Source organism: Tiliqua scincoides, chromosome 1 (assembly GCF_035046505.1).
Source record: "Tiliqua scincoides isolate rTilSci1 chromosome 1, rTilSci1.hap2, whole genome shotgun sequence".
NCBI lineage: Eukaryota > Metazoa > Chordata > Lepidosauria > Squamata > Scincidae > Tiliqua > Tiliqua scincoides.
This window is the reverse complement of record NC_089821.1, coordinates 765,429-793,226: the sequence shown is the minus strand read 5'-3', so window position 1 is coordinate 793,226 and position 27,798 is coordinate 765,429. Positions and strand designations below refer to the sequence as shown.

General features: G+C 48.2%; 1 protein-coding gene across 5 annotated transcripts in view; it reads left to right on the top strand.

Annotated features, from left to right (window-relative positions):
• Positions 1 to 27,798, top strand: part of MIPOL1 (mirror-image polydactyly 1) — a 273,609-nt gene that overhangs the window by 190,545 nt on the left and 55,266 nt on the right. For all 5 annotated transcript variants that reach the window (XM_066631517.1, XM_066631516.1, XM_066631515.1 and 2 more), the window contains one exon: positions 4,055 to 4,149. In XM_066631517.1, the coding sequence (XP_066487614.1) occupies positions 4,055 to 4,149 (95 nt within the window). The remainder of the gene's footprint in view (positions 1 to 4,054; positions 4,150 to 27,798) is intronic.

Genomic DNA, 27,798 nt, shown 5'->3' with positions numbered 1-27,798 from the left:
GCATTCATAAAATGCCGTAGATACTTGTCTATAGGGTGAGAAATTTCTGCTGATAAATTAAGCTTGGATCGTCTCCTGGCCTTACCTGTGTGTCACTCAGGGCCAGGCCTATTCAGGCAGGCAGGGGGGAGCAGGAGGACAATGCAAGAACTCGCTGCTAAGCTGCCACTGGGTCCCCTAAGCGCCTGCCAGCCCCTGCCCAGGCAAGCAGCATTAACAGCAGCAGGGGCTCCCACATCTTGTCCGCTGAGCTGCCACAGGTTCCGCTGATGGCAGGCGCTGCAGCAGCCCAAGGCGAGCCAAAGGGAGAGCCAGGCAGGGAGGGAGGGAAGTTTGCGTGCAACGTTTTATTCCCCACTGCTGCCAACTGCAGGCTTTTGGCAGCATCCCCCTCGCCCCTCCGTTCACCTTTGGTCTCTCTTGCAGTCATCACTCCTTCTCCTGCCCCCTCCCTTCCAGGGCACCAGTGTGTGTGAAAGTGTGCAACTAAGATGATTGCTGGGCTGGGGCACCTTCCTTATGAGGAAAGGCTTCGGCGTTTGGGCTTCTTCAGCCTAGAAAAGAGACGCCTGAGGGGGGACATGATTGAGACATACAAAATTATGCAGGGGATGGACAGAGTGGATAGGGAGATGCTCTTTACACTCTCGCATAACACCAGAACCAGGGGACATCCACTAAAATTGAGTGTTGGGCGGGTTAGGACAGACAAAAGAAAATATTTCTTTACTCAGCGTGTGGTCGGTCTGTGGAACTCCTTGCCACAGGATGTGGTGACGGCGTCTAGCCTGTATGCCTTTAAAAGGGGATTGGACAAGTTTCTGGAGGAAAAATCCATTACGGGGTACAAGCCATGATGTGTATGTGCAACCTCCTGATTTTAGGAATGGGCTATGCCAGATGCAAGGGAGGGCACCAGGATGAGGTCTCTTGTGATCTGGTGTGCTCCCTGGGGCATTTGGTGGGCCGCTGTGAGATACAGGAAGCTGGACTAGATGGGCCTGTGGCCTGATCCAGCGGGGCTGTTCTTATGATCTTAACTACAATTCCCAGGAAGCCTTGCAGGTCTCTTGTTACCTGGTGTGCTCCCTGGGGCATTTGGTGGGCCACTGTGAGATACAGGAAGCTGGACTAGATGGGCCTGTGGCCTGCTCCAGTGGGGCTGTTCTTATGTTCTTAACTACAATTCCCAGGAAGCCTTGCAGGTCTCTTGTTACCTGGTGTGCTCCCTGGGGCATTTGGTGGGCCACTGTGAGATACAGGAAGCTGGACTAGATGGGCCTCTGGCCTGCTCCAGTGGGGCTGTTCTTATGTTCTTAACTACAATTCCCAGGAAGCCTTGCAGGTCTCTTGTTACCTGGTGTGCTCCCTGGGCATTTGGTGGGCCGCTGTGAGATACAGGAAGCTGGACTAGATGGGCCTATGGCCTGATCCAGTGGGGCCGTTCTCATGTTCTTAACTACAATTCCCAGGAAGCCTTGCAGGTCTCTTGTTACCTGGTGTGCTCCTTGGGGCATTTGGGGGGCCGCTATGAGATACAGGAAGCTGGACTAGATGGGCCTATGGCCTGATCCAGTGGGGCTGTTCTTATGTTCTTAACTACAATTCCCAGGAAGCCTTGCAGGTCTCTTGTTACCTGGTGTGCTCCCTGGGCATTTGGTGGGCCGCTGTGAGATACAGGAAGCTGGACTAGATGGGCCTATGGCCTGATCCAGCGGGGCTGTTCTTATGTCCTTAACTACAATTCCCAGGAGGCCTTGCAGGTCTCTTGTTATCTGGTGTGCTCCCTGGGGCATTTGGTGGGCCGCTGTGAGATACAGGAAGCTGGACTAGATGGGCCTATGGCCTGATCCAGTGGGGCTGTTCTTATGTTCTTAACTACAATTCCCAGGAAGCCTTGCAGGTCTCTTGTTATCTGGTGTGCTCCCTGGGGCATTTGGTGGGCCGCTGTGAGATACAGGAAGCTGGACTAGATGGGCCTGTGGCCTGATCCAGTGGGGCTGTTCTTCTGTTCACGTGTGAAAGTGCCCGAGGGGACACAGGGAGCATGTGGACCACCAGGAGCCCCCCCCCCATGTCTGGTCAGCACACCCACGACCCTTCTCCAGGCTGCAGCTGGTGCTCAGGAGTCTGCAATGAGGCACAAAGGGCTCCGTGAAGCCTGGGCTCCCTCTGAGGAATGCCTGCCCTGCCTCCCCAAATGGGACTGGGGGGGGGGAGCTCTGCCAGCTGTGTCACTGACCTGCCGCCTCTCCCGTTGCTATTTCAGCCATTGATACCCCCCTGGGGGCCCCTCCTCACACCCACCCCCCAGTTCTGCAGAGCAGGGGGGCAACAGAGCGCTTCCCACTTTGGGAGAAGCAGAGGCAAGGCCCTCCCCTCCCTCCCGTCCACTTTGGGGAAGGGATGGGGATGAGAGACCAGACCCCAGGTGGCCAGAATGGATAAGGTGACAGGTGTGTTTTAGAAGGCTGTGCGATGATTGGTGGTGGTGTGAAGGTATATGGGAGAATTTTGTGCCTAAACAGCTTTGCTAAAACTGGTTTGAGGGCAGTTTTGGTGTAATGGAGTGTCTGGTTCAACAGGACCCTTTTCTCTCATGTTCTTTCTGACTACCACCCCCCTCCCCCCAGCGACTGTGGGATATGCCAGGAAGAGTTAAGGAATGTGGTCTAGTGAGAGGTTGCCACGGAAAGGGACTGGAGGGAGAGAGAGAGAGAGAGAGAGAATGAATACACACACACACACACATTCCACTTTTGTAAGAAAATAGCACAGTACGCACTGCCCATGTGAGTGTGTAATGGATTAACTGTGCCATGGAGTTGGAATAGGAAGTCGTAGCTCATGACACTGCGTCTAAAACCAGCGTTTATTTTGGGCACTCTGCAAAGAACCACCACTGGAGCAGTGCAGGTCCCCCATCCTGGCATTTCCTTTCCTGCCCTAGCATCTCCTCCTGATGGCAGTGCTGCTTAGCTAGGCTCAGCTGCAATCCTATCCACATTCACCTGAGAGTAATCCCACTGGATTTACTTCTGAGTAGGCATGCATAGGATTGGGCTCTCATTCAGCCATTTTTTTTTTTTTTTTTTTTTTGCTTGCTTGTGGGGAAGTCTCTGCAGCCTGGGTTTACTAGCTCTTTCTGATACAATAAACTTGCCAGATACACTGAAAGGTGACCCTTGTTTTTTTTTCTAACACGTCTCCTTAACTGTATTTCAACCCCATGGAACACAAGCCCTGCTCTTTTCAGCACCACCACCCCCCATAAATTGCAGATATCTCTGTGCTGTCTCTTATTTGAATGTTTGCATCTGACATAATGTGGGTTTTAGAGGGTTTTAGAGGTCATGTGATTTCATTTATTTTTTAAGAGGGTGTGCAGACACCTGCCTTCTCCGTCCCATTGTTTACAGTGCACTTACTCTGATAGTGTTTACAAAATGTTATGAAGACCAGAATTTAAAAATGAATAAAAATGTATCTTATGATCTTTTACTATATTTTTAATAAATTAGAGACTGTACAATTCTTAGGTAACAATTACTGGTAAATTATTTTTCAGGATCTGGCCTTGGGTAAAATCAGACAAAATTGTAGTTAGATACCTCCTCCCAAGTTTAACCCCCATCTTATCTGAGGGTCATAGAAAATTCCTTCCCTCGACCTGTGAGATTATCTGCAGTAATACATGTTTTCTGTTGTTCTGGATGAACCAAGGGAAAAAATTGAGCAACTTTTTAAGATGTCTGGGTGGGAAGAGCATAGTGAAGGATTAAAATCTATATTGTTAAAAAGATCCAAAAAGGTCCAACGGTTCATTCTATAACTTTGTCAGGGAAGGAGCCGGGTGGGACACGTTGCTAGAGAGGTCAGAAAGAGCTGGAAAGATGCAGCTGTTAACTGCTTTTTCCTCTCTACGCTCGTTCCCTGACAAAGTTCTGAAAAAGTTACAGAATGAAACGTTGGGCATGGCACGTTAAACTGTTAGATTATTGCTGACCATGAAAATCTACAAACAGTCATAAACTGACCAACTGTGTATTTGTAGGGGAAATTGCTGGCAATGCAACAAGAAAGAGAGATGGCTGTTCAGCAATACAAAAAACTAGAAGAGGAGATCCAGACACTTCGGGTTTATTATAGGTAAGTTGTAATATCGAATAGTGTGATCATATTTTTCAATTGAATTATGATTCCAAAGTGCTTAAAAATGTGCAGTTCAAAGAAGAGCTAATAATATCTCTGCATTCCAGTGCACTTTATCAGATACATTATTTTCCATTAATAATTTCCGTCGTAACATGCTTCAAACCTATATGACAGAACAGAAAGTTGCAACATTATTAATACTGTTATTTCTGAGGGCAAGACTTGGTTGCTGTGGGATTAGAATCAAACACATGATCCATGTGGATCACTGACAGTGTGAAAGCAAACTGTTCTAGAAAATTGCCCATTGTTATGATGGGTGAGATATATATAGAGAGAAGTCTTGGATATTGCAAGGATCCCAAGGGAGGATCCAGGGCAACTGCCCCCTCACACCGCACCATCTCCTACACTGGAATCCCTGTCAGGGGGTAGAGCAAAGGTTTTTGCTCTTGTTGCAAAAGTACCCCAAGTGCTGTGCTTTCCTTTTCTCTATAAGAGTACATGAGAATCATTTGCTTCTATGGAAGCAAATAAAAGAATGGATTCTTTTGCATGCTGTTGGAGGATAAACCTGAGAATTCGCTATTGCAAAAGTGGAAGTGGGTCACGGTCACTGAAGAAAGGAGTTTGGAGCATCAGGGAAACCCGCAGAGGGGGCTGTGAGCCCCTCAGACCCTTCAGATGGCTGGTGCTACCCCCCAAGCCCCCCCAAGTATGTTTACAAGCTCCTTGATTGTGGGATAGCTTGATTGCTATGGTTCCTTTGCTGCAGTCATTTCTGGGCTGCTTGCCTTAAAGGGAAATGGCCCTCTTCTGGTGGGTTGTGACCCACTAGTTTGAAAACCACTGGCCTAGACAATAATTCATGTCTCTAGGCAGATTTCCCAGTTTGCCTTCTACTGAACCTGATGCTTCTTCTTGGCTAAAATCCTTCAAAAATCATTCCAAAGGCAGCATAATGAGGTCACCTCTCCTGCTGTAGGAAAAGTCCACGAGCTCTGCTCCCCTTTGATTGTACTGCTGGGCAGGCAAAGAGATTTGAGATTGGGAAGGAGGGAGGGTCGTTTATTGTGTCCATCTTCAACTCAAACCCATTGTAGAAAAAACTGCCACATTCTGATAGATTCATTCCAGGCTGGCAGCCCAATCCTATCCACACTTTCCTGGGAGTAAGCCCATTGACTCTAATGGGACTTACTTCTGAGTAAACATGCATAGGATTGGGCTCGTAGTCACAGTGGCAAGTGAAGGTACTGAAGGAACAGGAAAAGCTAAGAAACTGAATGTTCCTCTTTGTGCCCATGTGAGTTCTTGGAAGGGGACTGGACACATCCAAGGAGGAGGAGCCTGCTGGCAGCTGTGGGGTCTCCCTTTTCAGTGCAAAAGAGTTCCAGTCAGCAGCACCTGGGAAGCATTTTCAGTCTGCTCCACACTGTTCCCTCCACTCCCCTGCTAGTCACCTATAAATATGAACACTGGTGCTGTGACAGTTGGCAGTTGCCAAGTCAAAGGTGCTGCAGCCCATTTGCGTCAGGAGGCGTTCCAGTGAAAATGGCCACATTCCAGAATATGGTTTTATCTGGAGATTCCTGCCATTAAATTTGATTCCACCTTTCTTGGAAAAACAAAAAATGTTTATAAAATTAACAAGAGCCTATTTTATGTAAGGCAAGAGGAGTGTAGAGGAAAAAAATAGCCAGGAATTAGCTCAGCCCCATAAGCCAAGAAAAAGTTGGCAAAGAATGAAGAAAGGCAAGTTTTTTCTTTGAACTGTGACTCAGGAGAGGTGGCCATTTATCCTCATTCAGTGCTTGAAAATCATTCCTGAAACAAATTTTGCATAACAGTTAGAAGTTACAGTGTTGCCAGTTTAACTACTCTAATTCTCTAACTGCTGCATTCCCTGGATGGTGATTAATGCAAATCATAAAACCCTCGATAATATGCAAAGGTGGTATTAGTATTAGAATAATCCACTCTGCTGTGGAATGAAACCACTAAAGCTACAATGACATCCATAGTGCATCAAAAGAGGGTTTCTTAATAACAGGGTATACAACTTTAGTTTAGCTTTAATAACTTCCAAATACCACATTGTTCAATCATATACGTTATGATTGTCATACATTCACATTTCCTAATTAAGGGCCTGATCCAGAGCTGGCACGCACTGTTGCAAACAGACCATAAGACACATTTGGAGCCTTACCAAGGGCCCAGCACCAGAACTAGCCAGCTTCTGCTCTGGGCCCGCGTTCCACTGCCTGCTGGCTTGCCCAAATCGCCAGGCGACAGAGAGGTGAGTAGGGTTTTGGGGGGAGGCGTTCCAGGGTGGGGGGAGCTGGGGAAGGCAGGGAGTAGGGAGTGGGGCGGGAGGGGGTTGAGACCAGTGGAGCGCAGCTCAGCGCGGTCCAACGCTGGACTCCTTGATTCTGTGCCAGCTAAAGAACCATTGCAGAATCAAGTTGCCCCATCATGGGGCTACGTACCTTACTCGGGGGAAGGGACAAAAGTCCCCTTCCCCTGAAGAGCTGCTGCAGTCTGCCCAGCACACGTTGGATGCTTCAGTAGCCAATTTGGCACCATAGCAGCCTCACACACCAGGCAGTTCAGGATTGGGCTGCCCACCTTATAGAACAGGGGTGTCCAAACTTTTTGGCAGGAGGGCCACATCATGTCTCTGACATGGTGTCAGGGGCCAGGGGGGAAAAAGAATTAATTTGACTATATTTACATAAATTTACATAAATGAATACATTAAAGATGGAACTTATATGAAAGAATGAATTCTACTGAGCTTATTGATAATACAAATATTTCTAGGCAGAGACATGTCTTAGCGTGGCAAGGACACAAGAGGAAAATATTTCTAGGCAGAAACTCATTCCAGCAAGGTAGAAACACAGGAGGAAAGGTTTTCCACCAACCCTCCCCCCCAGCACTTTACAAAAATGCACAGAACCAAGCATCTCAGAACCAACAGAGTCCCACCATTTGTGGACTGCAGGAGGCACACACTTGCCCAGATACAGCAGGACACAGAAGTTAACCCAGAATAAAGATCTCACAAGCAACAGACAGAAAGGGGGGGAGGACGTTTCTGACTTGCAGGAGACACACACCAGGAGTAATTTAACCCAGAATAAGGATCTCACAAGCAACAGAGGGAAAGGGGGGATATTACTGACTTGCAGGGGTGGGTGGATATTACTCCACCCACACCAGGAGTAAGTCAACATGGAATAAGGATCTCACAGGCTTCTCCCTCCCACGCAGCACTGCCCTCACCCACCAAAGCAAGCCAAGCCAAGCCAGCATGTCACCCCGTTGCAACGCCCTCCCACTCAGCAGCCCCCCACCGCACCAGGCTAACAAACCCTCAACTTCTTCCCTCAGGTCCTGCCCACTCCACTCCCCACACAGAGCAAACCAAGCAGCACACTCAAACACGGTGATTCCTCAGCCCCCCATCCCAAGTGCAGCCTCAGCCCTGGCCTCCCCACTGGTAGGTGTGTGGTGGATGGGCGGGGCTTCTGCTGGACTCTCCTGCACGCAGGAGAGCTCTGCAGCCAGCAGTCCCCTCGCTACCGCTGCAACCAGCAGTCGTATCGGGCCAGCAAGGGCTCTGGCGGGTCTCCAGAGGGCCGAGTGCCTGTTGGAGATGGGGAGCTCCCTGGGGGGCTGGATTGGGGCCCCCTGCGGGCCACAAGGGGGCCGGGGTTTGGGCAGCCCTGTTATAGAATATAGCAGAATTGTTGTTTGCGGTTGTTCTCTTGAAATGAAGCACTTCAGATTTAATTTCATTTGAGTGCCTTGTGTTTTCATTACACAATAATTAAGTGCATATGGCCTTGTTTGTCCTTGAGTGTTTTGTTGTGTTATATGACCACACCATCTATTGAGATACGTTTGAGTTTGAGTTTAACACTGTTCTACATAAACACTGAGTTGGATCCCAAGGGATGCTGGCATGAAGAGAAAGTACTTTTCCTCAGGCAAAGAGAGACTCGCTGGTAGCAGTGGCATCACTAGGGAGTGCGGGGGGTGCAGGCCGCACCGGGTGACACTCACAGGGGGGTGACATGCACTGGGGGTGACGCTAAATCACAGTGGTGAGGAATAATCCCATCGTGTCCTAAACCGCTGGATGCGGAATGTCCAGTGGAAGGCAGTGCAAAAAACGGGAGTGAAATATCTCCTTTCCATCAGACGTTATGGCCAAAAAACTGGAAAACCAAAAATACATGGAGCCCTATAGAAAGTGAAACTGAGCCGTATCGCACGTTTACTCGCGAGTAGGCAAACTTGCCTTAGTCCGTCAGAAAGGACAGGCTGAGAGGAATCCAACGACACCAGAATGTTCCTGACCCAATGAATGCAGCCCCCAAAAACACCTGAGAAGGAAGCCCCTCCCTCCAATCAGACAAATGTATTGAGCCCTATGGAAAGCAAACCTAAGCCAAGCGGTCATGTTTACTCATGAGTAAGCAAACATGCCTTGGCTCTGGTCAAGTCAAGAAAAGGGGAATGTGAGGCCACCAGAATGATTCTGATCTAATGAAATTGGAGCTCAGCAGATGCTCCAGAAGGCAACTTCCCTCCCCCTCCCACTAAAAAGGATCAAAACAGAGGCCTCAGCTGATAAGGTGAACTTTTTTGAGACTTGTAAAGCCAGGTGGATCCTGACAGTGATCTGGTTTAAACAGAATATCTTAAATTAAACTGGGTACTGGGTAGGGCTGAAAAACTTACTGATTTTTTTTTTGGGGGGGGGGGGATATTGCAGGCAGTCTTCAGAGGAAATTCACTTTGTGGAACAGGGCTGGCTAATTATTTGTTGTACTTTAATTACACAGGCTTACAAAATTGAGGATCAGAAAAGTTTTTCCCCAACTTTGTGGTGGTTTGATATGAATTTGGGGTGCCGATTCCAAAATTGACATCTGTTTTGCCCTATCACGTCTAGTTTTGCAGATCTAATATAGCCTCATTAGTGAATGGTTCAAGCAGCTTCCTCATGAGGAAGCTGCTTCAACCATTCACTAAAGAGGCTATGCCGTGTCTCCAAAACTAGACATGATAGGGCAAAAAAGATGCCATTTTTGGGATCAGAACCCCAAATATACCCAGGAATTGGTGTAACGTTTAAGGAAGCAAAATGTGTGTTGACCTGTGTTATTTATAATTATTTATTTTAATTTGCTTGATGATGTCTCCTCTACCATGACATCACTTCTGGTGGGTCATGAACAGACTGTCATTCTAGAAAGTGGGTCCTAGTGCTAAAAGTTTGAGAACCGCTGCAATAAGGTGTTAGTAAATTGACAACCAGGGGTGTGTGTGTGACACCACTAGTGACCTAAATCACTAAAATCACAGTTTGGAAGAATAATACCATCATGTTGTGTATCAATCAATGTGTAATTTAATGCAGAATGTGTTCTATCTTTGTTCTGTCAAAAGGTACAGCCAAAAAATCAGTGGGGGGCAGAGCAATGGTACATCACCACCACCACCCCCTGGGGTGTTGCCCCACCTACTGCATGGGGGTGACTCACTGGCCTCCCGCAGCGGGTGACATGAACCCGAGTGACGCCACTGGCTGATAGTTCCACTGACTCCCCTAACTCCTCTCTGCCGCCTGCACCACAATCCATACTGTTTCCCAGAGTTGGTCCCCAGGGGGTTCCCTTCACAGATCCAGGCCCCCTCTCCCCAATATAAAATGTAGTTCTTTGATTTCCAATCCGTTCCATAGTAATAAATATATGCTATGAGTGTTCAAATCAATACATTTAAAAATTCTTCTCCATTTTATATAGTAAAATGATTCCCTAATGATGATTGTGAAGGCCTTGTTTAGACAAGCCAATTGCTCATCTTTATGATAAGCAGTAGAGATGAGTAAGTAGAGGAAGGGTCTCTCACATTCATAGTTGCTGCAAGGCGGCAGGGGTGTGCAAGCGCATCTCTGCGCCCCTCGTCTCTGGGAGGAGGGACAGGTTCCCAATGATGTGCCAAAGTGGAGAGGAAAAAGAACGCTTCCGGCTTCATGTATTCTGGACAGAGGTGCACTCACGGTGGAGGCCGTAGAATAGGAGATCTTCAGAACCAAAAAGCAAGGCCGTAAGAGGCTTTGCTGTTCAAGACATTTGGCTGGCTCTCTGACCTTCAAACCAGGCCTGCTAAACTGGTTGGCATATCTGATGGATGGTTGTCCAGACCCATTGAGGCCACAACTGCAGCCTTTAGCAAGCAGGTGCCTCCTAGTCCCGCCTCCCCTGTCTTGCCTTTGGCTGTCCTTCAGCTTCTCCTCCGATCACTGACTTGCTTTCACAACTCCATCTGAAAGCTCAGCTTCTGCCATTCAGTAGTCAGAGTCGTTCAGATCCTGCATTCTGACCCAGGTGCCTCAGACCTCCTGAGAATGGAGAACAGAACTTGTGTACACAGGTGCCACCTTGCACTTCTTTCGCACGGCCAGTCCAGAGCTCACAGTGGCAGATTGCAAGATCCGCCACCATAAGCCTTTGCTAGAACTGGGCTGTTCATGGCCTGATGTTTCATACATTGTAAAACTGCCAGGCTTTATAAAAATATCATCTCTCTAGCTCTCTTTTTGTCCTTGTTTTTTATCCAAACATTGGAGATTAAAGCCAAGTAAAGGAGAATGTATGTCCATGAATGTCTGGGAGAGACAGGGGAATGCCTGAAGAAGACAGAGGGGAGTCTGAGGGAAGACAGAGGGGAGCCTGAAGAAGATGAGGGGAGTGGGTGGCAGCCCCTGCGAGCCAGGCCCAGAGGAGAGGGGATGTGGGAGAGCCACGCTTCCTTCCCTTTCCATGGGTCACTTGATGCAACTCTTGCCTAGGAGTCCCTTCTGTTTCCCTGGTGCCTGCCAACCAGATTCTTGGCCCTGAACTTGTGCTGTTCCCAGACTAACTACTGTAAGTCTATTCTGTCAAGGAAGGGAGGCTATTGCTCTGGCCTGGACGCCTTTAAAAGGGGATTGGACAAATTTCTGGGAGAAAAATCCATCTTGGGTTACAAGCCATGATGTGTACGTGCAACCTCCTGATTTTAGAAATGGGCTATGTCGGAATGCCAGATGCAGAATGTCTGCCAGATGCAGGGGAGGCGATGTCTGCCAGATGTAGAATTCAGAATGCTAGATGCAGGGGAGGGCACCGGGATGCAGGTCTCTTGTTGTCTTGTGTACTCCCTGGGGCATCTGGTGGGCCGCTGTGAGAGACAGGAAGCTGGACTAGATGGGCCTTTGGCCTGATCCAGCGGGGCTGTTCTTATGTTCTTAACTACAATTCCCAGGAAGCCTTGCAGGTCTCTTGTTATCTGGTGTGCTCCCTGGGGCATTTGGGGGCCACTGTGAGATACAGGAAGCTGGACTAGATGGGCCTTTGGCCTGATCCAGCGGGGCTGTTCTTATGTTCTTAACTACAATTCCCAGGAAGCCTTGCAGGTCTCTTGTTATCTGGTGTGCTCCCTGGGACATTTGGGGGCCACTGTGAGATACAGGAAGCTGGACTAGATGGGCCTCTGGCCTTATCCAGCGGGGCTGTTCTTATGTTCTTAACTACAATTCCCAGGAAGCCTTGCAGGTCTCTTGTTATCTGGTGTGCTCCCTGGGGCATTTGGTGGGCCGCTGTGAGATACAGGAAGCTGGACTAGATGGGCCTTTGGCCTGATCCAGTGGGGCTGTTCTTATGTTCTTAACTACAATTCCCAGGAAGCCTTGCAGGTCTCTTGTTCTCTGGTGTGCTCCCTGGGACATTTGGGGGCCGCTGTGAGATACAGGAAGCTGGACTAGATGGGCCTATGGCCTGATCCAGAGGGGCTGTTCTTATGTTCTTAACTACAATTCCCAGGAAGCCTTGCAGGTCTCTTGTTATCTGGTGTGCTCCCTGGGGCATTTGGTGGGCCGCTGTGAGATACAGGAAGCTGGACTAGATGGGCCTATGGCCTGATCCAGTGGGGCTGTTCTTATGTTCTTAAACTACAATTCCCAGGAGGCCTTGCAGGTCTCTTGTTATCTGGTGTGCTCCCTGGGGCATTTGGTGGGCCGCTGTGAGATACAGGAAGCTGGACTAGATGGGCCTATGGCCTGATCCAGTGGGGCTGTTCTTATGTTCTTAAACTACAATTCCCAGGAGGCCTTGCAGGTCTCTTGTTATCTGGTGTGCTCCCTGGGGCATTTGGTGGGCCGCTGTGAGATACAGGAAGCTGGACTAGATGGGCCTGTGGCCTGATCCAGTGGGGCTGTTCTTAGTTCTTATGTACCTAGGCAAGGACCTCGGGGGCAACAGGAAGGCCATAAGAACAGCCCCGCTGGATCAGGCCGTGGGCCCATCTAGTCCATCTTCCTGTATCGCACAGTGGCCCACCAGATACAGGAACCTCAACTAGATGGGCCTATGGCCTGATCCAGCAGGGCTGTTCTTATGTTCAGTTGCTGTCCTCTTAAGCGTATGAGGGCATAAACCTAATCCCCGGGTTAGGCCGGCACAAGTTCTTGCACCAACCCAGTGGTGTTGCAAACATGCCTTAAGGCATGTTTGCGTTGACTCAGGAGTTGGGGAGATCCATGCCACATCCAGCCCCAGGGGGTAGTTTTGCATCGGCTGAGCTCTGCCAGCTCAGGGGTCTGAGGGAGGCATGGGGAGGGCAGGAGGAGGTGTTTTGGGGTGGGGGGAGGGTGGGCGGCGGGAGTTCCCAGGGTGGAGAGTGGGAGGTGGGGCCTGTCAGATCCTGGCCCCGCCTCCCACTCTCCACCCTGGGACAGCACCTGAATGGATCTGACAGTTATGCCAGATCCGGACCCCTTCTCGGGCGGTGAGGAGTGGCCCCTGGTCACTCTGTTCTGCTTGGATCTGCACCACTCATCAAGTGGCACAGAACAATTGGGGCCAGTGTAGCACAACACGGGGTAAGGGGCACATTTTCCCCTTAGCTCAGGTTGCGCCGCTTCTGGTCTCAAACTTGCACTGGTGCAGCGCAGGCCTGCTGACCTGCCTGCTCCAGTGCAAGTTAGGATTGTTCTGCATGTTGCTGACTTTCAGGCAGCCAGTGGGCACACGCTTGCAAAACGCTGGTCCTGTTTGCAGTTAGAATGGAAGAGCAGGATCTATGCTCAGTTTACTGGCAATGATCACTTTGCGGCGTATTTCATGAATTATGCCTCTGAAGTAGAGTAGACTCCATCAGGGAGCAGTAGCATATACATGACTGGGCAATGCTGACTGCAATTCCATCATTCTTTGCATCCCACCTTTCTTAGGTTTTGTGCATATCACAGAGTGCAATCCAGGTGTAGCTAATGATCATGTAGCCCGGTGCCAAGCTCAAAATGCTGCCCTGGAAGTGATGTCGCAACTGGAAGTGACATCACGCCCAGGCTTTTTTAAAAGTGAAAATTGGGAGGAACCCACCTCCTCCCCCCAGCAGCTTGCCACTTAATTGCTCTGCTGCCTCCCCCCAGTCATAGCTAAGGCATCTATCTGCTATCTGGGGTCAAAGAAGATTTGTAGCCCCCTTCCCCCCCCCCCCGAAAAAATCAAATTAATTAAGTAAATAAATAAAAAGTGTGCCCCTGAAAGGTTCAAGGCACTGTGCTGGGGTGAAGAGGGATGGTTATTCTCCCCTTGCTAAATATAAGCAGGGCACCACTTGAAAAAGCGCCTTTTATCAATTTAGCATGGTAACTGTATTATGATACATGGAAATGAAAACTGACTAATTTTAACACCTTATTGATTTCCTGCTGTCTCATGGTAACATGTCATTGCATCCAGGCCTGGGAGGGGAGGTGGAGCCAGGATCCAGCACTCATGCCAGATCCTCGCTCCCTATCCCAGCTGGCCTGGCCTTACCCCCAGCTGCTCAGATCTGTGACACCTCTTTAGGTGGCGCAGATCCAAGTAGCCACATGGGCAGCTGCCACATGACACGGAGTAAAGGAAGTACCCAGCCCTGCTCTGGATGCAGCGCAGGTCAGCCAACCTGCTTGCTCCAGAGTATGTTAGGATTAGGCTGCCCATCATAGTCTACAAGTAGTCAAAAGCTTTGTCCTACTTGACAGATGCCTTTCTATCACTAATCAAATTACAAAGCTCTGCATGACTGGCTTCTTGCAACCGGTGAAGGAGTGGGAAGGAGGCACAGCCTGAATCCTGAGAATCTGGACTGGGCTTCCTGTGGTCAGAAGTGACAATGTCTTTGCTTTGCAGAGCTTCCTACCTGATACCCTGCAGTGCCTGTCTCTTAATTTTAGTACAGTGATTTTCAACCTTTTTCATTTCACAGCACACTGACAAGGCAATAAAATTGTCAAGGCACACCATCAGTTTTTTGACAATTGACAAGACACACTGCGCTGCCAGCTCACATCCCCCAATGGCCCTACTAATAAATGACCCTCTCCCAAACTCCCATGGCACACCTGTAGACCATTTGTGGCACACCAATGTGCCAAGGCACATTGTTGATCATCGCTACTTTAGTTGTTCCCTTATTGCCTTGCTGAGGCCTTCCCTTCCATCCTCCCAGTCCTTGGCCACGAAGCCAACTATTACAGTCAGGTGGTGCAAATTTTATACTACTTCTAAACAGAGAAGTTGGACATATTTTTTAACGAAACCAAACCATCACATAAGTCACGCAGCCCTGCTCATTAGCATTGCTCTAAATCGTTCTAAATTAGCTTTTGTTGCCTGTCGTAAATTTTTATTTCTACAATGCAAAATGTTTTGTATCTAATCCCAAACTCTATCCCTTTAGTAGATATCCCTTTAAATTTTGATCTGCACATTTTATATTGACATGAGATAAGGAAGCATACTTAAAGATAGTATTTTCAAGTTAGTATTTTGAATAGACTGTTTATTTCTCCTGTCCTTTCATGTCTGCAGACCTATTCTATATATTTTGGAAGAATTATAGGTAAAAGAAAATATGCATGTCTGCACCCAGACAGAGCAAAGTTTCAACCCTGATAATGTAGCTGTTCAGATTTCATTTAATACCATACAGTTTGTTGAATATTAAGATTATTTTCTTTGTTCATACCGTTTTGGGGATGTGTTTGAAGTATACAAATGAGATTTGCTTGCTGCAATAGATATATATTTTTTTCTACTAGCTCTCAGTACAAAAATTGTGTGTGTGCGTATATTTCTTTTAATTTTTTTTTTACTAGCACTCAGAATAGAAAAGGTATGCAAGCTTGACATTCTCATTTTTATTCTTCAGATTGCCTGCTCCACAAAAGAACCATCAAGTGTGTACAGGGTGGGAGGCTAGAGGCGGGGAAGGAATTATCTTTTCCTGCCTTGCCATAACGAAGAGGTCTTTGTTTACCTACTCTGTGCCGTGGGACACAATGTGATATGTCTCGATTTATTCTCTTCGTATGAAAGAACCTAACCCAGTGTAACTTGATATGGTGCAACTCAAGTGGGGCAGAGAAAAAGTAAGGAAACGCCAAGTGTGCTGTTTGTACTTCATTATTAAAAAGAAAAACCAGAGACTGCTTAGGATGCCCTTCTAGTTACCTGAGTTTCCAGAGTGTTCCAAAAGGGAGAAAAGTGAGTTTGGGTCTTTATAGTTTTGGGTTCTCTTCATTTCTCCATGTGCTTTCACTAAAACCCTAATTTAGTACCTGCTAATGCACAAAACAGACATTAAAAGACATATTTAGACATTTCATGATTGCCAAAGGGGAGAGGTGCAGGGAAGAGGACTCTTAGCACAATACAAAGCAGCCTCTGCACCGGTACAACGCGCTGTTGCAAAAGTGCCCTAAAGCACTTTACTTACTTACTGCCCAATCCTGATCTGCCCAGAGCGCAGCACAGCCGCTGTGCCGAAAATAGCTGCCGTGGCATCCTGAGCCCCACCGGGCAGCCGCCGGTGGCAGACTGAGGCAGCAGACCTGACATGGAGGCTCATGATCCGGTGGAGTGGAACTCCAGCAGCCCATGCCTCCCTCCTGTCTCGCTCCCTCCTTTGGCATGCCTCCTCCCCACCCTCTCCAACCCTCCCTCCTCCTCCCCCTGCCCCAAAACACCTCCTCCCTGCCACCACTCACTTTTTTGCTGCCCGGCAGTCCACATGGCTGCCGAGCCACGGAGCACCAGTAATCCACCGGCACTAGTCCAGCGCCGGCCGGCACTGAGCTATCACCTGTGCTGGACCAGTTCTGAGAACTGCAAACGTGCTTTACGGTATGTTTGCAACACCGCCAGCAGAGCGCCAGTGGTGCAAACTCAGGATTTGGCTCTAACTTACTTACATCTTGCTTTATGTCCCTGGTGGGCATTCAAAGCCTCCAGAAAGTCAATAAAAACATTATAATATAAAAAATATAAACATTAAGATTTCCTGAAAAACAGTATGCAATCTAAGAATCTCATTAAAAGCTAGGAACAAAGAGCAGAAAACCAACAGAAAACACTAAAAAGAACATAAGGCCATAAAACTAATGCATAAAACCTTTATCAGTGTTAAAAAGCCCAAAACTCGGAAGGCGAGAGTAAAAAGAAATGTCTTTTAAGCCCTGCCGGAAAACCTCTAAAGAGGGAGCAGCAGAGGGAGACCAGCACACACTGGATGTGGTAAGTGGGGAGGGATGTGAAGGTGGCGATAGGGGTGGGAAATGAGCAGATCCCCCTTCTCAGGCCCAAACCATTGACATGGCGCAACAGGGAGTCGCACCAGCTATGTAGCCCGTGCAGGTAGAAGTTGCCCTTTGTGGCTACTGGGGCTTTCCCCAGGGCAGGGGGACAAATGTCGCCTTACCTTGCGGAGACCTCATGCAAAATTTCCCTGCTGGGTGCAGTGTAAGCTGCAGTGGCACCGCTCCGTTAGTGCAGGGGAACTGGGCTAGGATTGGGCTGTCACTCTTCTTCTGACCACTGTAGACAAGAGCACATTTTTGATTACTGAGGGGTGTGTGTGTGTGTGTCTATTCCCTCATCCACTGCTCTTCCCCTCTAAACCCCTCCCAACCATTTCTAATTCCTGACCTCTCTAGGTGGGCTTGGAAGCCACACGCTCGCTTGGTTGGGGGGAAATGGCTTTGAGCGAAACAGTTTCAGTTTCCCATCTTTTGGAACCGTGTTTGAAACCCCTGAGCCCACCTTTCGTCAGAGTTTTTCCCAAGAAAATTTTCTGCAGAAAAGCTGTCTGCTCCAGTAAGCAGGGGTCAAAGTCATTCCCTTGACATCACTTCTTCAATGTTCTCCTTCAATGTTCATCTGATGTTCTGTCCTGACTGGATGAGTAACATCACATTTGGCTCCCATCCCATCCCAGATGCCTGAAGGACTCTCGCCTCCTGCCCTGCCCTGCCTTGTGCTGCCACCACTAAGGTCCAGGGCAGACCTGACATTTTATTTAACAACTACCCCATCTTGACTCTTGCTAAAAGAAGAATAAATATGAGGACCAGAACTCACTCTAGAACTAATGAAGGAACATATTCAGCGGCCTGATTCATGAGATTGCTGCTGTTGTTTGATTTTTCTTCCTTCTTCAGTTCATGGACGTGGCAGTGGGACAAGCGTGTTGGTCACAAACACCATGTGGAAGCTCAACAAATCTCGCAACTCTTTTCCTCTCTTGTCTCCTACATTACCGGTCATGCTGCATTGTATATTCATGATATTTACTGTTTGCTGGCATTGATGTGACATGGATATTCATTAGCTGGTCAAAAATAATATTCTGAGGTGCCTGAAGGACATTTTTTTTGTAAACCAGGACATGAAAAAACCTATTGAAAATACTGGTTGTATCTTTCCTTGACATGTTTAATGGATCTGAAATTTGACCGTGTCTCTTGCAGAGTCTTTTGCTAAATTTAACCATGTGGACAATTAACAAATTATGCGGTATCTACCACAGATTGCTGGCTGGTTTTACTCCTTGTTCCCGTATGTGGGGAATCTGTTTTTAATGGCATATTACAAGGTTGGAACCTCAGATTTGTCCAGACTGTGTTATGTGTTATTTCATTTACTTGCATCAGAAGAAGCTTCTTTGAGGTCTTTAGCCTATTCTTTGAGAGGATAATAGTAAGAAAGAAGAGCAGTGTTTAGAGGCAGGCCAGTGTGAAGTCACAATGGGGTGCCCACTGTTCGAAGATAGAAGAGAACAATCGTATCTCACAAGCTTATCTGTGTTTCACCACTACTGGTATTAAAGCCCATGATGTTGTGGATAATGCGAGTAATCTTATCAGATCTTTAGATTTCCATGGCGGAGCGCTGTGACCCCAGGTTTCTTACAGAATGGCCTTTCCGAAATGTGGTGTTCCACAGGATTTTAATTTAGTCACCTGAGCCAGACTGACCAAATCCTAAAGGAGAATATGCTGGCTTGGGATACATCTTCATGCAGATGTAGTGTGGAAAGGGAGGCTGGCAGAGCACTGGGTGTAGGAATTGCATTGCTTGACATTCACAGGGTGGGGGTATGGTTTTTTCACCTGATGGGGTTTGGGTTGTCTTTCATGGTGTGTCACGTGAGATGCTCTGGCAGGGAGCTGTAGCCAGTGGTGGCCTCTTGCTTCCTGTGCCATTCCCTGCACCCATTTCTGATTTTCAGTGATTTTCCTTCCAGAGGTCCCCCCCCCCCCCGCATCTCTCAGGAGAGGCTTTTGGGGAGATGCAGGTGGAAGGAGGGAATGGGAAATCCCCTTGGCCCTAGGGGGCTTCCCGAGGTCCAACTCAGTGATGCACCAAGACTGCCATATTTATACAAATGATAAATAAGAAGCTGGTTATAGTTGCACAAGAACTTTGTTGTGTAAAAACCAGTGCAAGTATTTTCTTCATTTGAGTGCAGTTTATGAGTGGAGAAAGTGGTCAGGACTTGGACAAGCAGAGAACTCTGGGAAACCCTTTTCACCCGTGTTTGGCTCAGAATGTAAAATCTCAGCACCACATTGTGAGAGTTCTAGTAAATCCTGCAATGAACATTTGTCTTTGCAAGTACACTGAGGCCATGACCCCAACTACACCTAGTAGTAAGTTGGTCCCCTCAGTTGGAATTACTTTCAGGCGAATTTCCATTAGGCTGCAAACATGATCTCAGTTCTTTTTGGAGTTCTTCTATCAGCGACGACGTCTTTCACTGGAGCCTTCAAACGGCTTTTCAGGCTCGGAGGCGTTTGAGCTCAGGTGCTGAGCTGAGAGCTGGTGAAAGAGCCTCCTGCCTCCATGGGGCCTGCCCCATTTTTTCAGAAAGTTGCTTTGTGTCCTACAACTTTTAAAGTATGTGCCTGTATTTAAATGCCTCACAATTCTCTAAACCTGTCATGGCCGACTGCTAGTGAATGTGCAAATAAAAGAAACGACCTAAAATAACATTCGCGTTTTGACATCTGCCCAGAGATGCTCTGGGAGTCAGAGTGATCCCATTAGCTCAATGTGATCCCATTAGTTGAATGGCTCTGTCTGCGTCCTTTCATCTCAGGAGCAGTTCTCACATTCCATTTGTCAGTACTTGATGAGGCAGGCAGGCTGCTGGAATTCTTCTCCTCGAGACAACAGTCACTCACCCTGGTCTGTTTTTAACACCCGCCCCCCAGATCTCCACAGCGAGCTCTTCTTCAGCAGACCCCAAAGGTGTGTTGCATTTCAGACCTACATGATGTATTATCATAGTGGCTATTCTTTGTGCTTGTGTTTGTGCGAGCGTGTGTCCTTCCCAGAGCTTTGTACAGCTTTTAACAACCTTATTGTTTGTGCTGCCTTGACAAAGAACGCCTTTCATCCCCAAAACGTATCTTGGGTTGACAGTTGTTCAGTCTCTGTCCTTTGGACTCTCCCCTTTTCTTTGCAGAATGACTTTCTTACTTCTCTTTCAGAAGAGAAATGCCAAGTCTGTATTAAGGATTGCCTTCTGAGGAACAGCCAGCTTGCGTCAGGGACCAGGCAGTTTTTAAAAAGTTCAGTGCCCAGTCATGGTTCCCCCCAAATAGTGCATCTCAACATCCGCCTCTTAAATTCCTTTCCAAAACATTTGTTTACATGAAGCACAAATGCATTGGGTGGAAATCTTTTCATTGAGAACTGTGGAGTGATAAAATTCAGAGGAAACAAACCAAGTGTGTGAAATAAAACTAGAATTGAAATGTGAGAAAGCAAACAGCACCCTCAGCTACATCTAACACTGGTGTTTCTAAGCTCCTGCGTACAAAAAGGCTGCCTTCCATTTTTCAGTTAATGAAAAAATTAAAATGTTACTTTTCTACCAGTCAAGGCACATGTAAATTGTTTATTTCAGAGAATCCATAATTATTTATTCTTACCTTGAGAATGTGCATCTCTCTTATGTTAAATTTGGTTGTGACAGGTCTGCTGCAGGAAATACTATGAAGATTAAGGGTGCAATCCTAAAGCGTCCTCGGGCCAATGCAAGTGTCTTCCACCAGCCCAGGAGGGTCACAAACGTACCATAAAGCACATTTGTGCCTCCTCTAGAGTCGGAATCCAGCCTCCTCATCAACTCTGACAGGGAGGGTTGTGTCGGCTGAGCTCAGCCCACACAAGGGTCTGGGGCTGGCGAGAGGGAGGCATTCCAGGGTGTGGGGAGGGTGGTCCTAGGGGCAGGCGGGCAAGGCTGGGACCTGGCAGTTATGCCGGATCCAACCCCATTTCCTGATTAGTGCGGAATGGCTGCAAGCTTCTCCTCTCTGCGCGAACTTATGCCGCATCCAGAGGTGGCGCAAGCCCAAAGAGACCCATTGGGCTTACCAGTGACATACCTGAGGGTAAGACCCAGTGGCTTACCCAGAGGTAAGGGGAAGAGTTTCTGGCGGAGCTGCTTTGGGCCCCTATCTTGTGCTGCATACAGCACAGGCCTCCTGGCCTGCCTGTTTCATTGTGCTGTAAATTATCTTTGAGAGCACTAATATCAAAAACATGCTGCCAACCAAAGAATACATTGCCATGCAACCTCAGCAGGATGAGGAACTTTGGCCAGTAGTGGTGTCACCCCCCTGTGCACCTGGCGGCCCGCACCCCCCTGGTGATGCCACTGCCGCCCACCCATGTTTGAAAGTATCTGGTTGGCTGAAGACACCGGCTCCAGGCCAGGCTCAGAGCTTGGTCTCTTTTCAGTGGAACGATAGTGTTTCCTTGGGTACAGTCGCTGCCTTAGAGCCCAATCCTGTGGTCCGTGCCGTACCTCCATGGCGCGGACCACAGTCACAAACGTGGAAACATCTGCGGGGCTTACTGCCAGGCTCCCGCCAGAGGTGGCTCAGCTCCAGCTGGCACTGAGCCACCGCCTGGTGGGCACCTGCATTCCGCATTTCGGCGGTGCCTGCCACCACCAGGCTACGGAACAGGGAATGGGGCGTTCCTGGGGGCATGGGGGAGGCGTTCCAGGGAGGGGGGAGGTGTGGTTGGGGGCGTTCCCGGGGCAGGGGAGAGACGGGTCCATGGAGACGAGCTCCGCAGGATCCAGGGCGCTTGGGTAGGGCTGCTCGCCCTACACGGGCATGTTAACTTTAGTGGCAACCAAACAGTCGTCTGCTAAAGTGAGTAGTCCCATTGTAGGACTGCTTCCCTTACTCAGGGGAAGAGGATGAACGTCCCCTTCTCCTGAGGAGCCTCCCGCGGTAGCACGGGAGGGTCTGGATCCAGTGGGAGCCCTTTGTGTAGCCCTGGGTCCCACAGCTCCAGGCAGCTCAGGATTGGGCTGGAGGTCTGGTCTAGAGGGTAGAGCCTCCATCTGCCTGAAGATAACATCCACAAGGTCGCCAGTTCGAGGCCACCGGCACCGTGCGACCTTGAAGCAGCTGACAAGCTGAGTCGAGCTATTCCATCTGCTCTGAGCGTGGGAGGATGGAGGCCAGAATGTGAAACCAGATCAGAAAGAAACACCTGAATGTTGTGGTTCTTGAAAGATAGAACCTTCTTTCAATTGTAAAAATCCCTATTTAATAAGGGATTTAATAAAGCCTGCCTATGTAAACCGCCTTGAATAAAGTCTTGAATAAAGACCAAGAAAGGCGGTATATAAATACCTGTTGTTATTATTATTATTACCGGAGCTTCCTCCCCAGGCTGGTTATTCCTGTGAAGACAGCACCATTCTTGTGGTCAGGGGGTCTCTCACTTCAGGACCTCGTCAGTCCAAGTCTTGTCGAGGATACGCGGCCATTCCCTGGGACAGCAGGCATTAGTCATATCACCCCAGATTTGGAAGCGGAGGAGAGGCAGCCTGCTTGACAAGGCCCTTCATGGTGGGTACAGAACTTGGGTCTTTGCAGGACATTGGGGTCTCTCGACACTGAGAAGCGGAGGGGTAGGGGCTGTAGCTAAGTGCTGGAGTGCAGGCTTTGATTTCAGAAGGTTCCTGATTCAGTCCTTGGCGGAACTGGGAAAGATTCCTTTCTTCGCCCCTGGAGAGCTGCTGGTGCTCAGTGAGGAGCCCACTGAACTGGATGGGCCAGTGGCAGTTCCATGTAGGGCACATTCACCATGCCGGGTACTCTGGAGGATTGTTTGCAAGTGGCAGCTGGAGCATGGCCAGGGGAGGGAAGAGCCATGTGGGGAGCCCTGCTACCTGGGCCAAGAGGCACCTTTCAAAGGGGTGCTCCTCTTCTGGTTCGCTGCGGGAGAGCAACGGTTCCTCTTTGCCCAAGAAGGGTGTCTTTTCCAGTGGCCGTTTGCTGGTGTCCCTTCTGCGTCTTTTTAGATTTTGAGCTCTTTGGGGACAGGAAACCATTTCTTGATTTATTTTGCTATGGAAACTACTTTGTGAACTACTCCTGTTTGAAAAACGGCATATCAATAGATATAAATGATAATTTATATTAACATATAATATTTTTAAATGATAATTTTAAAAATGTGTCCAGGAAACCAGCTGAGTATAGAGTCATATGTAAAATGAGCAGGTGCCTACCCTTAAGAACATAAGGAGAGCCCGCGGAATCAGGCCATAGGCCCATCCAGTCCAGCTTCCTGTATCTCACAGCGGCCCACCAAAAGCCCCAGGGAGCACACCAGATAACAAGAGACCTGCAAGGCTTCCTGGGAATTGTAGTTAAGAACGTAAGAACAGCCCCACTGGATCAGGCCATAGGCCCATCTAGTCCAGCTTCCTGTATCTCACAGCGGCCCACCAAATGCCCCAGGGAGCACACCAGATAACAGGAGACCTGCAAGGCCTCCTGGGAATTGTAGTTTAAGAACATAAGAACAACCCCACTGGATCAGGCCATAGGCCCATCTAGTCCAGTTTCCTGTATCTCCCAGCGGCCTACCAAATGCCCCAGGGAGCACACCAGGTAACAAGAGACCTGCAAGGCTTCCTGGGAATTGTAGTTAAGAACATGAGAACAGCCCCACTGAATAAGGCCATAGGCCCATCTAGTCCAGCTTCCTGTATCTCACAGCGGCCCACCAAATGCCCCAGGGAGCACACCGGATAACAAGAGACCTGCAAGGCCTCCTGGGAATTGTAGTTTAGAACATAAGAACAGCCCCGCTGGATCAGGCCATAGGCCCATCTAGTCCAGCTTCCTGTATCTCACAGCGGCCCACCAAATGCCCCAGGGAGCACACCAGATAACAAGAGACCTGCTAGGCTTCCTGGGAATTGTAGTTAAGAACATAAGAACAGCCCCACTGGTTCAGGCCACAGGCCCACCTAGTCCAGCTTCCTGCATCTCACAGCGGCCAACCAAATGCCCCAGGGAGCACACCAGATAACAAGAGACCTGCAAGGCTTCCTGGGAATTGTAGTTAAGAACATGAGAACAGCCCCACTGGATAAGGCCATAGGCCCATCTAGTCCAGCTTCCTGTATCTCACAGCGGCCCACCAAATGCCCCAAGGAGCACACCAGATAACAAGAGACCTCATCCTGGTGCCCTCCCTTGCATCTGGCATTCTGACATAGCCCATTTCTAAAATCAGGAGGTTGCGCATACACATCATGGCCTGTAACCCATGATGGACTTTTCCTTCAGAAACTTGTCCAATCTCCTTTTAAAGGCGTCCAGGCCAGACGCCATCACCACATGCTGTGGCAAGCAGTTCCACAGACCAACCACACACTGAATAAAGAAATATTTCCTTTTGTCTGTCCTAACCCGCCCAACACTCAATTTTAGTGGATGTCCCCTGGTTCTGGTGTTATGTGAGAGTGTAAAGAGCATCTCCCTATCCACTCTGTCCATCCCCTGCATAATTTTGTATGTCTCAATCATGTCCCCCCTCAGGCGCCTTTTTTCCTGCCTGAAGAGCCCCAAGCACTGTAGCCTTTCCTTTTGTTATGTTACTCTTTTAATGAAATCAGTGTAGACAACAAACATAATTAACACTAAGGAAGTAAGTCACAGCCTGGCTGGAGTTATTCCAACTGTGCCTTCCCTGCCCCAGAAACGCTTCTCTAGGGGCATCATCCAGGGTTCTGAATGCTGCTTTTGTCTTCCTGGAAGCCTTTGCCTTGCAACAGCTCTTAGTGCAAGTTATTACAATTCTTTTTGCATAAAGCGGGTCATTCAGAGTTCATCTGGAGGTGGGGCAGGCAAGGCAGGTTGGGGGACAGTCCGAATAGATCCATTTCAATAATTAAGTCATGCATTTTTTTTCTCAACAAAACCTGTATGTCGGGTTTGGCCAGGTGGGAACTGTTTTCATGCCTGTTATCTTTGTCAAAAGGAATATTATGAAAATAAGGAATTGCTGTATGTATGTTAACTCTTGAGTAAGCAGAGGGCTGACGCCAGGATTGCTACTGTCGATGGAACAGTAACTTAGGGGCCTGTTATCCAAATATGGACTGGAGTATCTCTTGATTACCTGCCTGTTAACCCTGTACAAGGTGATTGTAGAAAATTAATCTTAGAAATTATCTAGTCCAAATATGGACTTCTGTAACTTCTCAAATTACAGAAAAATCAGGGGGAAAGGAAGCACCAAACACAGGCCTGTTGTGGCTGGGAAACAGCTCTAAGAGACTAACCTGCATGTAACAAAACCTAAGACCCAGATAGGGATTTTCAGCAGAGAAACAACAAGGTTTCACTCTTTCCACCACTTCATTCCAAAGCACTCTCCCCCCCCCCAGGCACTTTTCCCCTTGTGTTGGGGTCATGTGGCCCATAGAAGTTGTGAGCCAGAACAGGGTTTGGCACCTCTCTCCACTTCTCCTCTCAAAATCCCCCCCTGCTTTCTCCAAAGGAAAGCAGACGTTGGGCTTTTGTTACAAATGTTCATGTGCAAAGCAATTGTGAGGCTCCTTCAGAGGTGTCACCAATAGGAGAAAGTTGCTGCTCTCTTCCTCCTCATAAACCTCCGGCAACTTTCCAGAAGACTTTCTGATGTGACACAGAACTCTATTGTTCCAAGGAAAGGAAACAAGACAGACCCACAGGGCACATGCAAACCCCTAAGCATGCTTCCAAATTACAACAAGTTTGTAAGGCTTCCATGCAGGGGCCATGTCCCCTTTAAATTCCATTAAGTACATGGTGGTGGTAAATAAATAAATAAATATTTATTTATTTAATTATATATATATATATATATATATATATATATATATATATATATATATATATATATATATATATATATATAAAGCCATCTTAACATTGTCAAAACTTAGTGGATTCAGATGCCAATTTCCTGACTGTTGAATTCATGCAACTTGCAGTTACTCCTCTAGTTAAAATGCTTTGGGCAGTCTTCAAAAGTTAGCCAGTGGCTATAAATCCAAAGATTACTTGAAACACTTCCAATGGCCCTGGTCCTTTGGATCCTTCCATACAGTGAATTCAAAAAAACAAGAAAACACTCAAACCCTACACGTTCTAATCATCTGTCCCTGGAACGCCAAATCCCTTCATTTCAGTTACAGTTTTCATTGACAAACTTAAGAGCATAAGAAAAGCCCTGCTGGGTCAGGTCGAAGGCCCACCCATAGAGTCCCACCAGCAGCCTCCAGGGAGCCCCAAGCAAAAGAGAAAGGCCACGATTGCTCCCCTACACCTGGTGTAAAAGTTTGCATTCTGCACTAAATTACATGAGGAACAGCAACCAAAGGCCCAAACTCCAGCAGTTGGCACAGTAGATTGTCAAGATGAGAAGAGAGTGACAATGCGCATTTACCTGGAACTAGTTCCATTGAACTCAGTGATACTTACTTCTGAGTAGACGTACCTAGGATTGCACTGCAAACTGCACTTTGCGTTGAACTAGGATATACAGCCACAGTATAACTAGAATAATAGCTGTATTGTTATTCTCTGGAAGAAAAGATTTATTTCATCCTAGGGTGCTGAAAAGGACTTAGGACCCAATCCTGTCCAATTTCCCAGTGCCGGTGCAGCTGTGCTCATGAGGTGTGCACTGCCTCCTGTGGTGGGGAGGCAGTCACAGTGGCCTCCTCAACGTATGGGAACATTTGTTCCCTTACCTCGTGGCTGCATTGCAGCTGCACCAGTGCTAGAAAGTTAGACAGGATTGGGCCCTAAAACAGGAAAGACCCAAAGGGCCCAATTGGGCATTGGCGGTTTCGCCAAGTACTTGGAGGATCCTGGGCCCCGTCCCCCTGACCCCTACCACAGCTGTGAGCCCCAGAAGGTCATGTTTTGGGCAGGCTGGTGTACCTGTGCTGCAGGTGCCTTCAGATGTTTTCTGAACAAGTTTCTGAGAAAGATGCAGCAAAGGTGACTAAAATGCTAAGAAAATGAATTGAAAAAGGCTTCAACAAGTAGGGAAGGTCAGCGTAGACAAAAATAACTGAAAACAGGCATAATGGATCTGTCTAAAGCAAGCGTGACGGGAATGATGTTGAATGAGGAGACTTCCCAGCATCTCAAAGAAACATTCTGAAGGACTACAGATGTCTGACAACCAATTCAAGTGCTTTTTCACTTAACACATAATTGACGTTGCAATGGCTAACTACTTCAAAAAGTTTAAAAACTTCCCCCATCCCTTTAAGGGGTGGGAAAAGGGGGAGGCAGAGACACGATCCCCAGGATCCCCTTAGGTTCGTGTCGCTAAGGACAACAGCAGGAGGTGCGGGGATCCCATGCAGCCTTCCAGAGGGCTTCCCAAGGCTTGGAATCTTCACAAATAGCAAGCGCAGGCCACTTCCGGTTTACAAGCGCAGCCAGGGGGTGGCTTGCGCTTGCTCTTTCTGAATATTCCAAGCCTCAGGGAGCCCTGCAGAAGGTTGCGCTGTGCTCCCCACACCTCCTACCGCTTGCTCTAACACACAGTAAGTAAAAGCACCCCCCTTCACCCCTTCTCCACAAACACTTACTTTGGGAGTAAAGCTCCTAAAAAGTTTGAGAACCACTGATATAGGGGATACAGCCACCAGTGGCCCCACAAACCAGTGCCTTGTTTTTGAACATCTATGAACCATTTAACTTGACACAGTAGAAAACCTGGAGGTAGATGACCTAGGAAAGGAAGAGCACAGCAGTTGCTTGGCTGTTTTGACATGGAACTTTTTGCCGTCCTGGACAAGCGCACAAAGATGCTCCGGACTCTCTCTCTCTCTCTTCCCCTCCCCCTCCCTCCTTCCCAGCCACTTATTCTTGCCACATCTGACCCTGCTATGACTGCAGCTTCCATGCTTTGGCGTGCT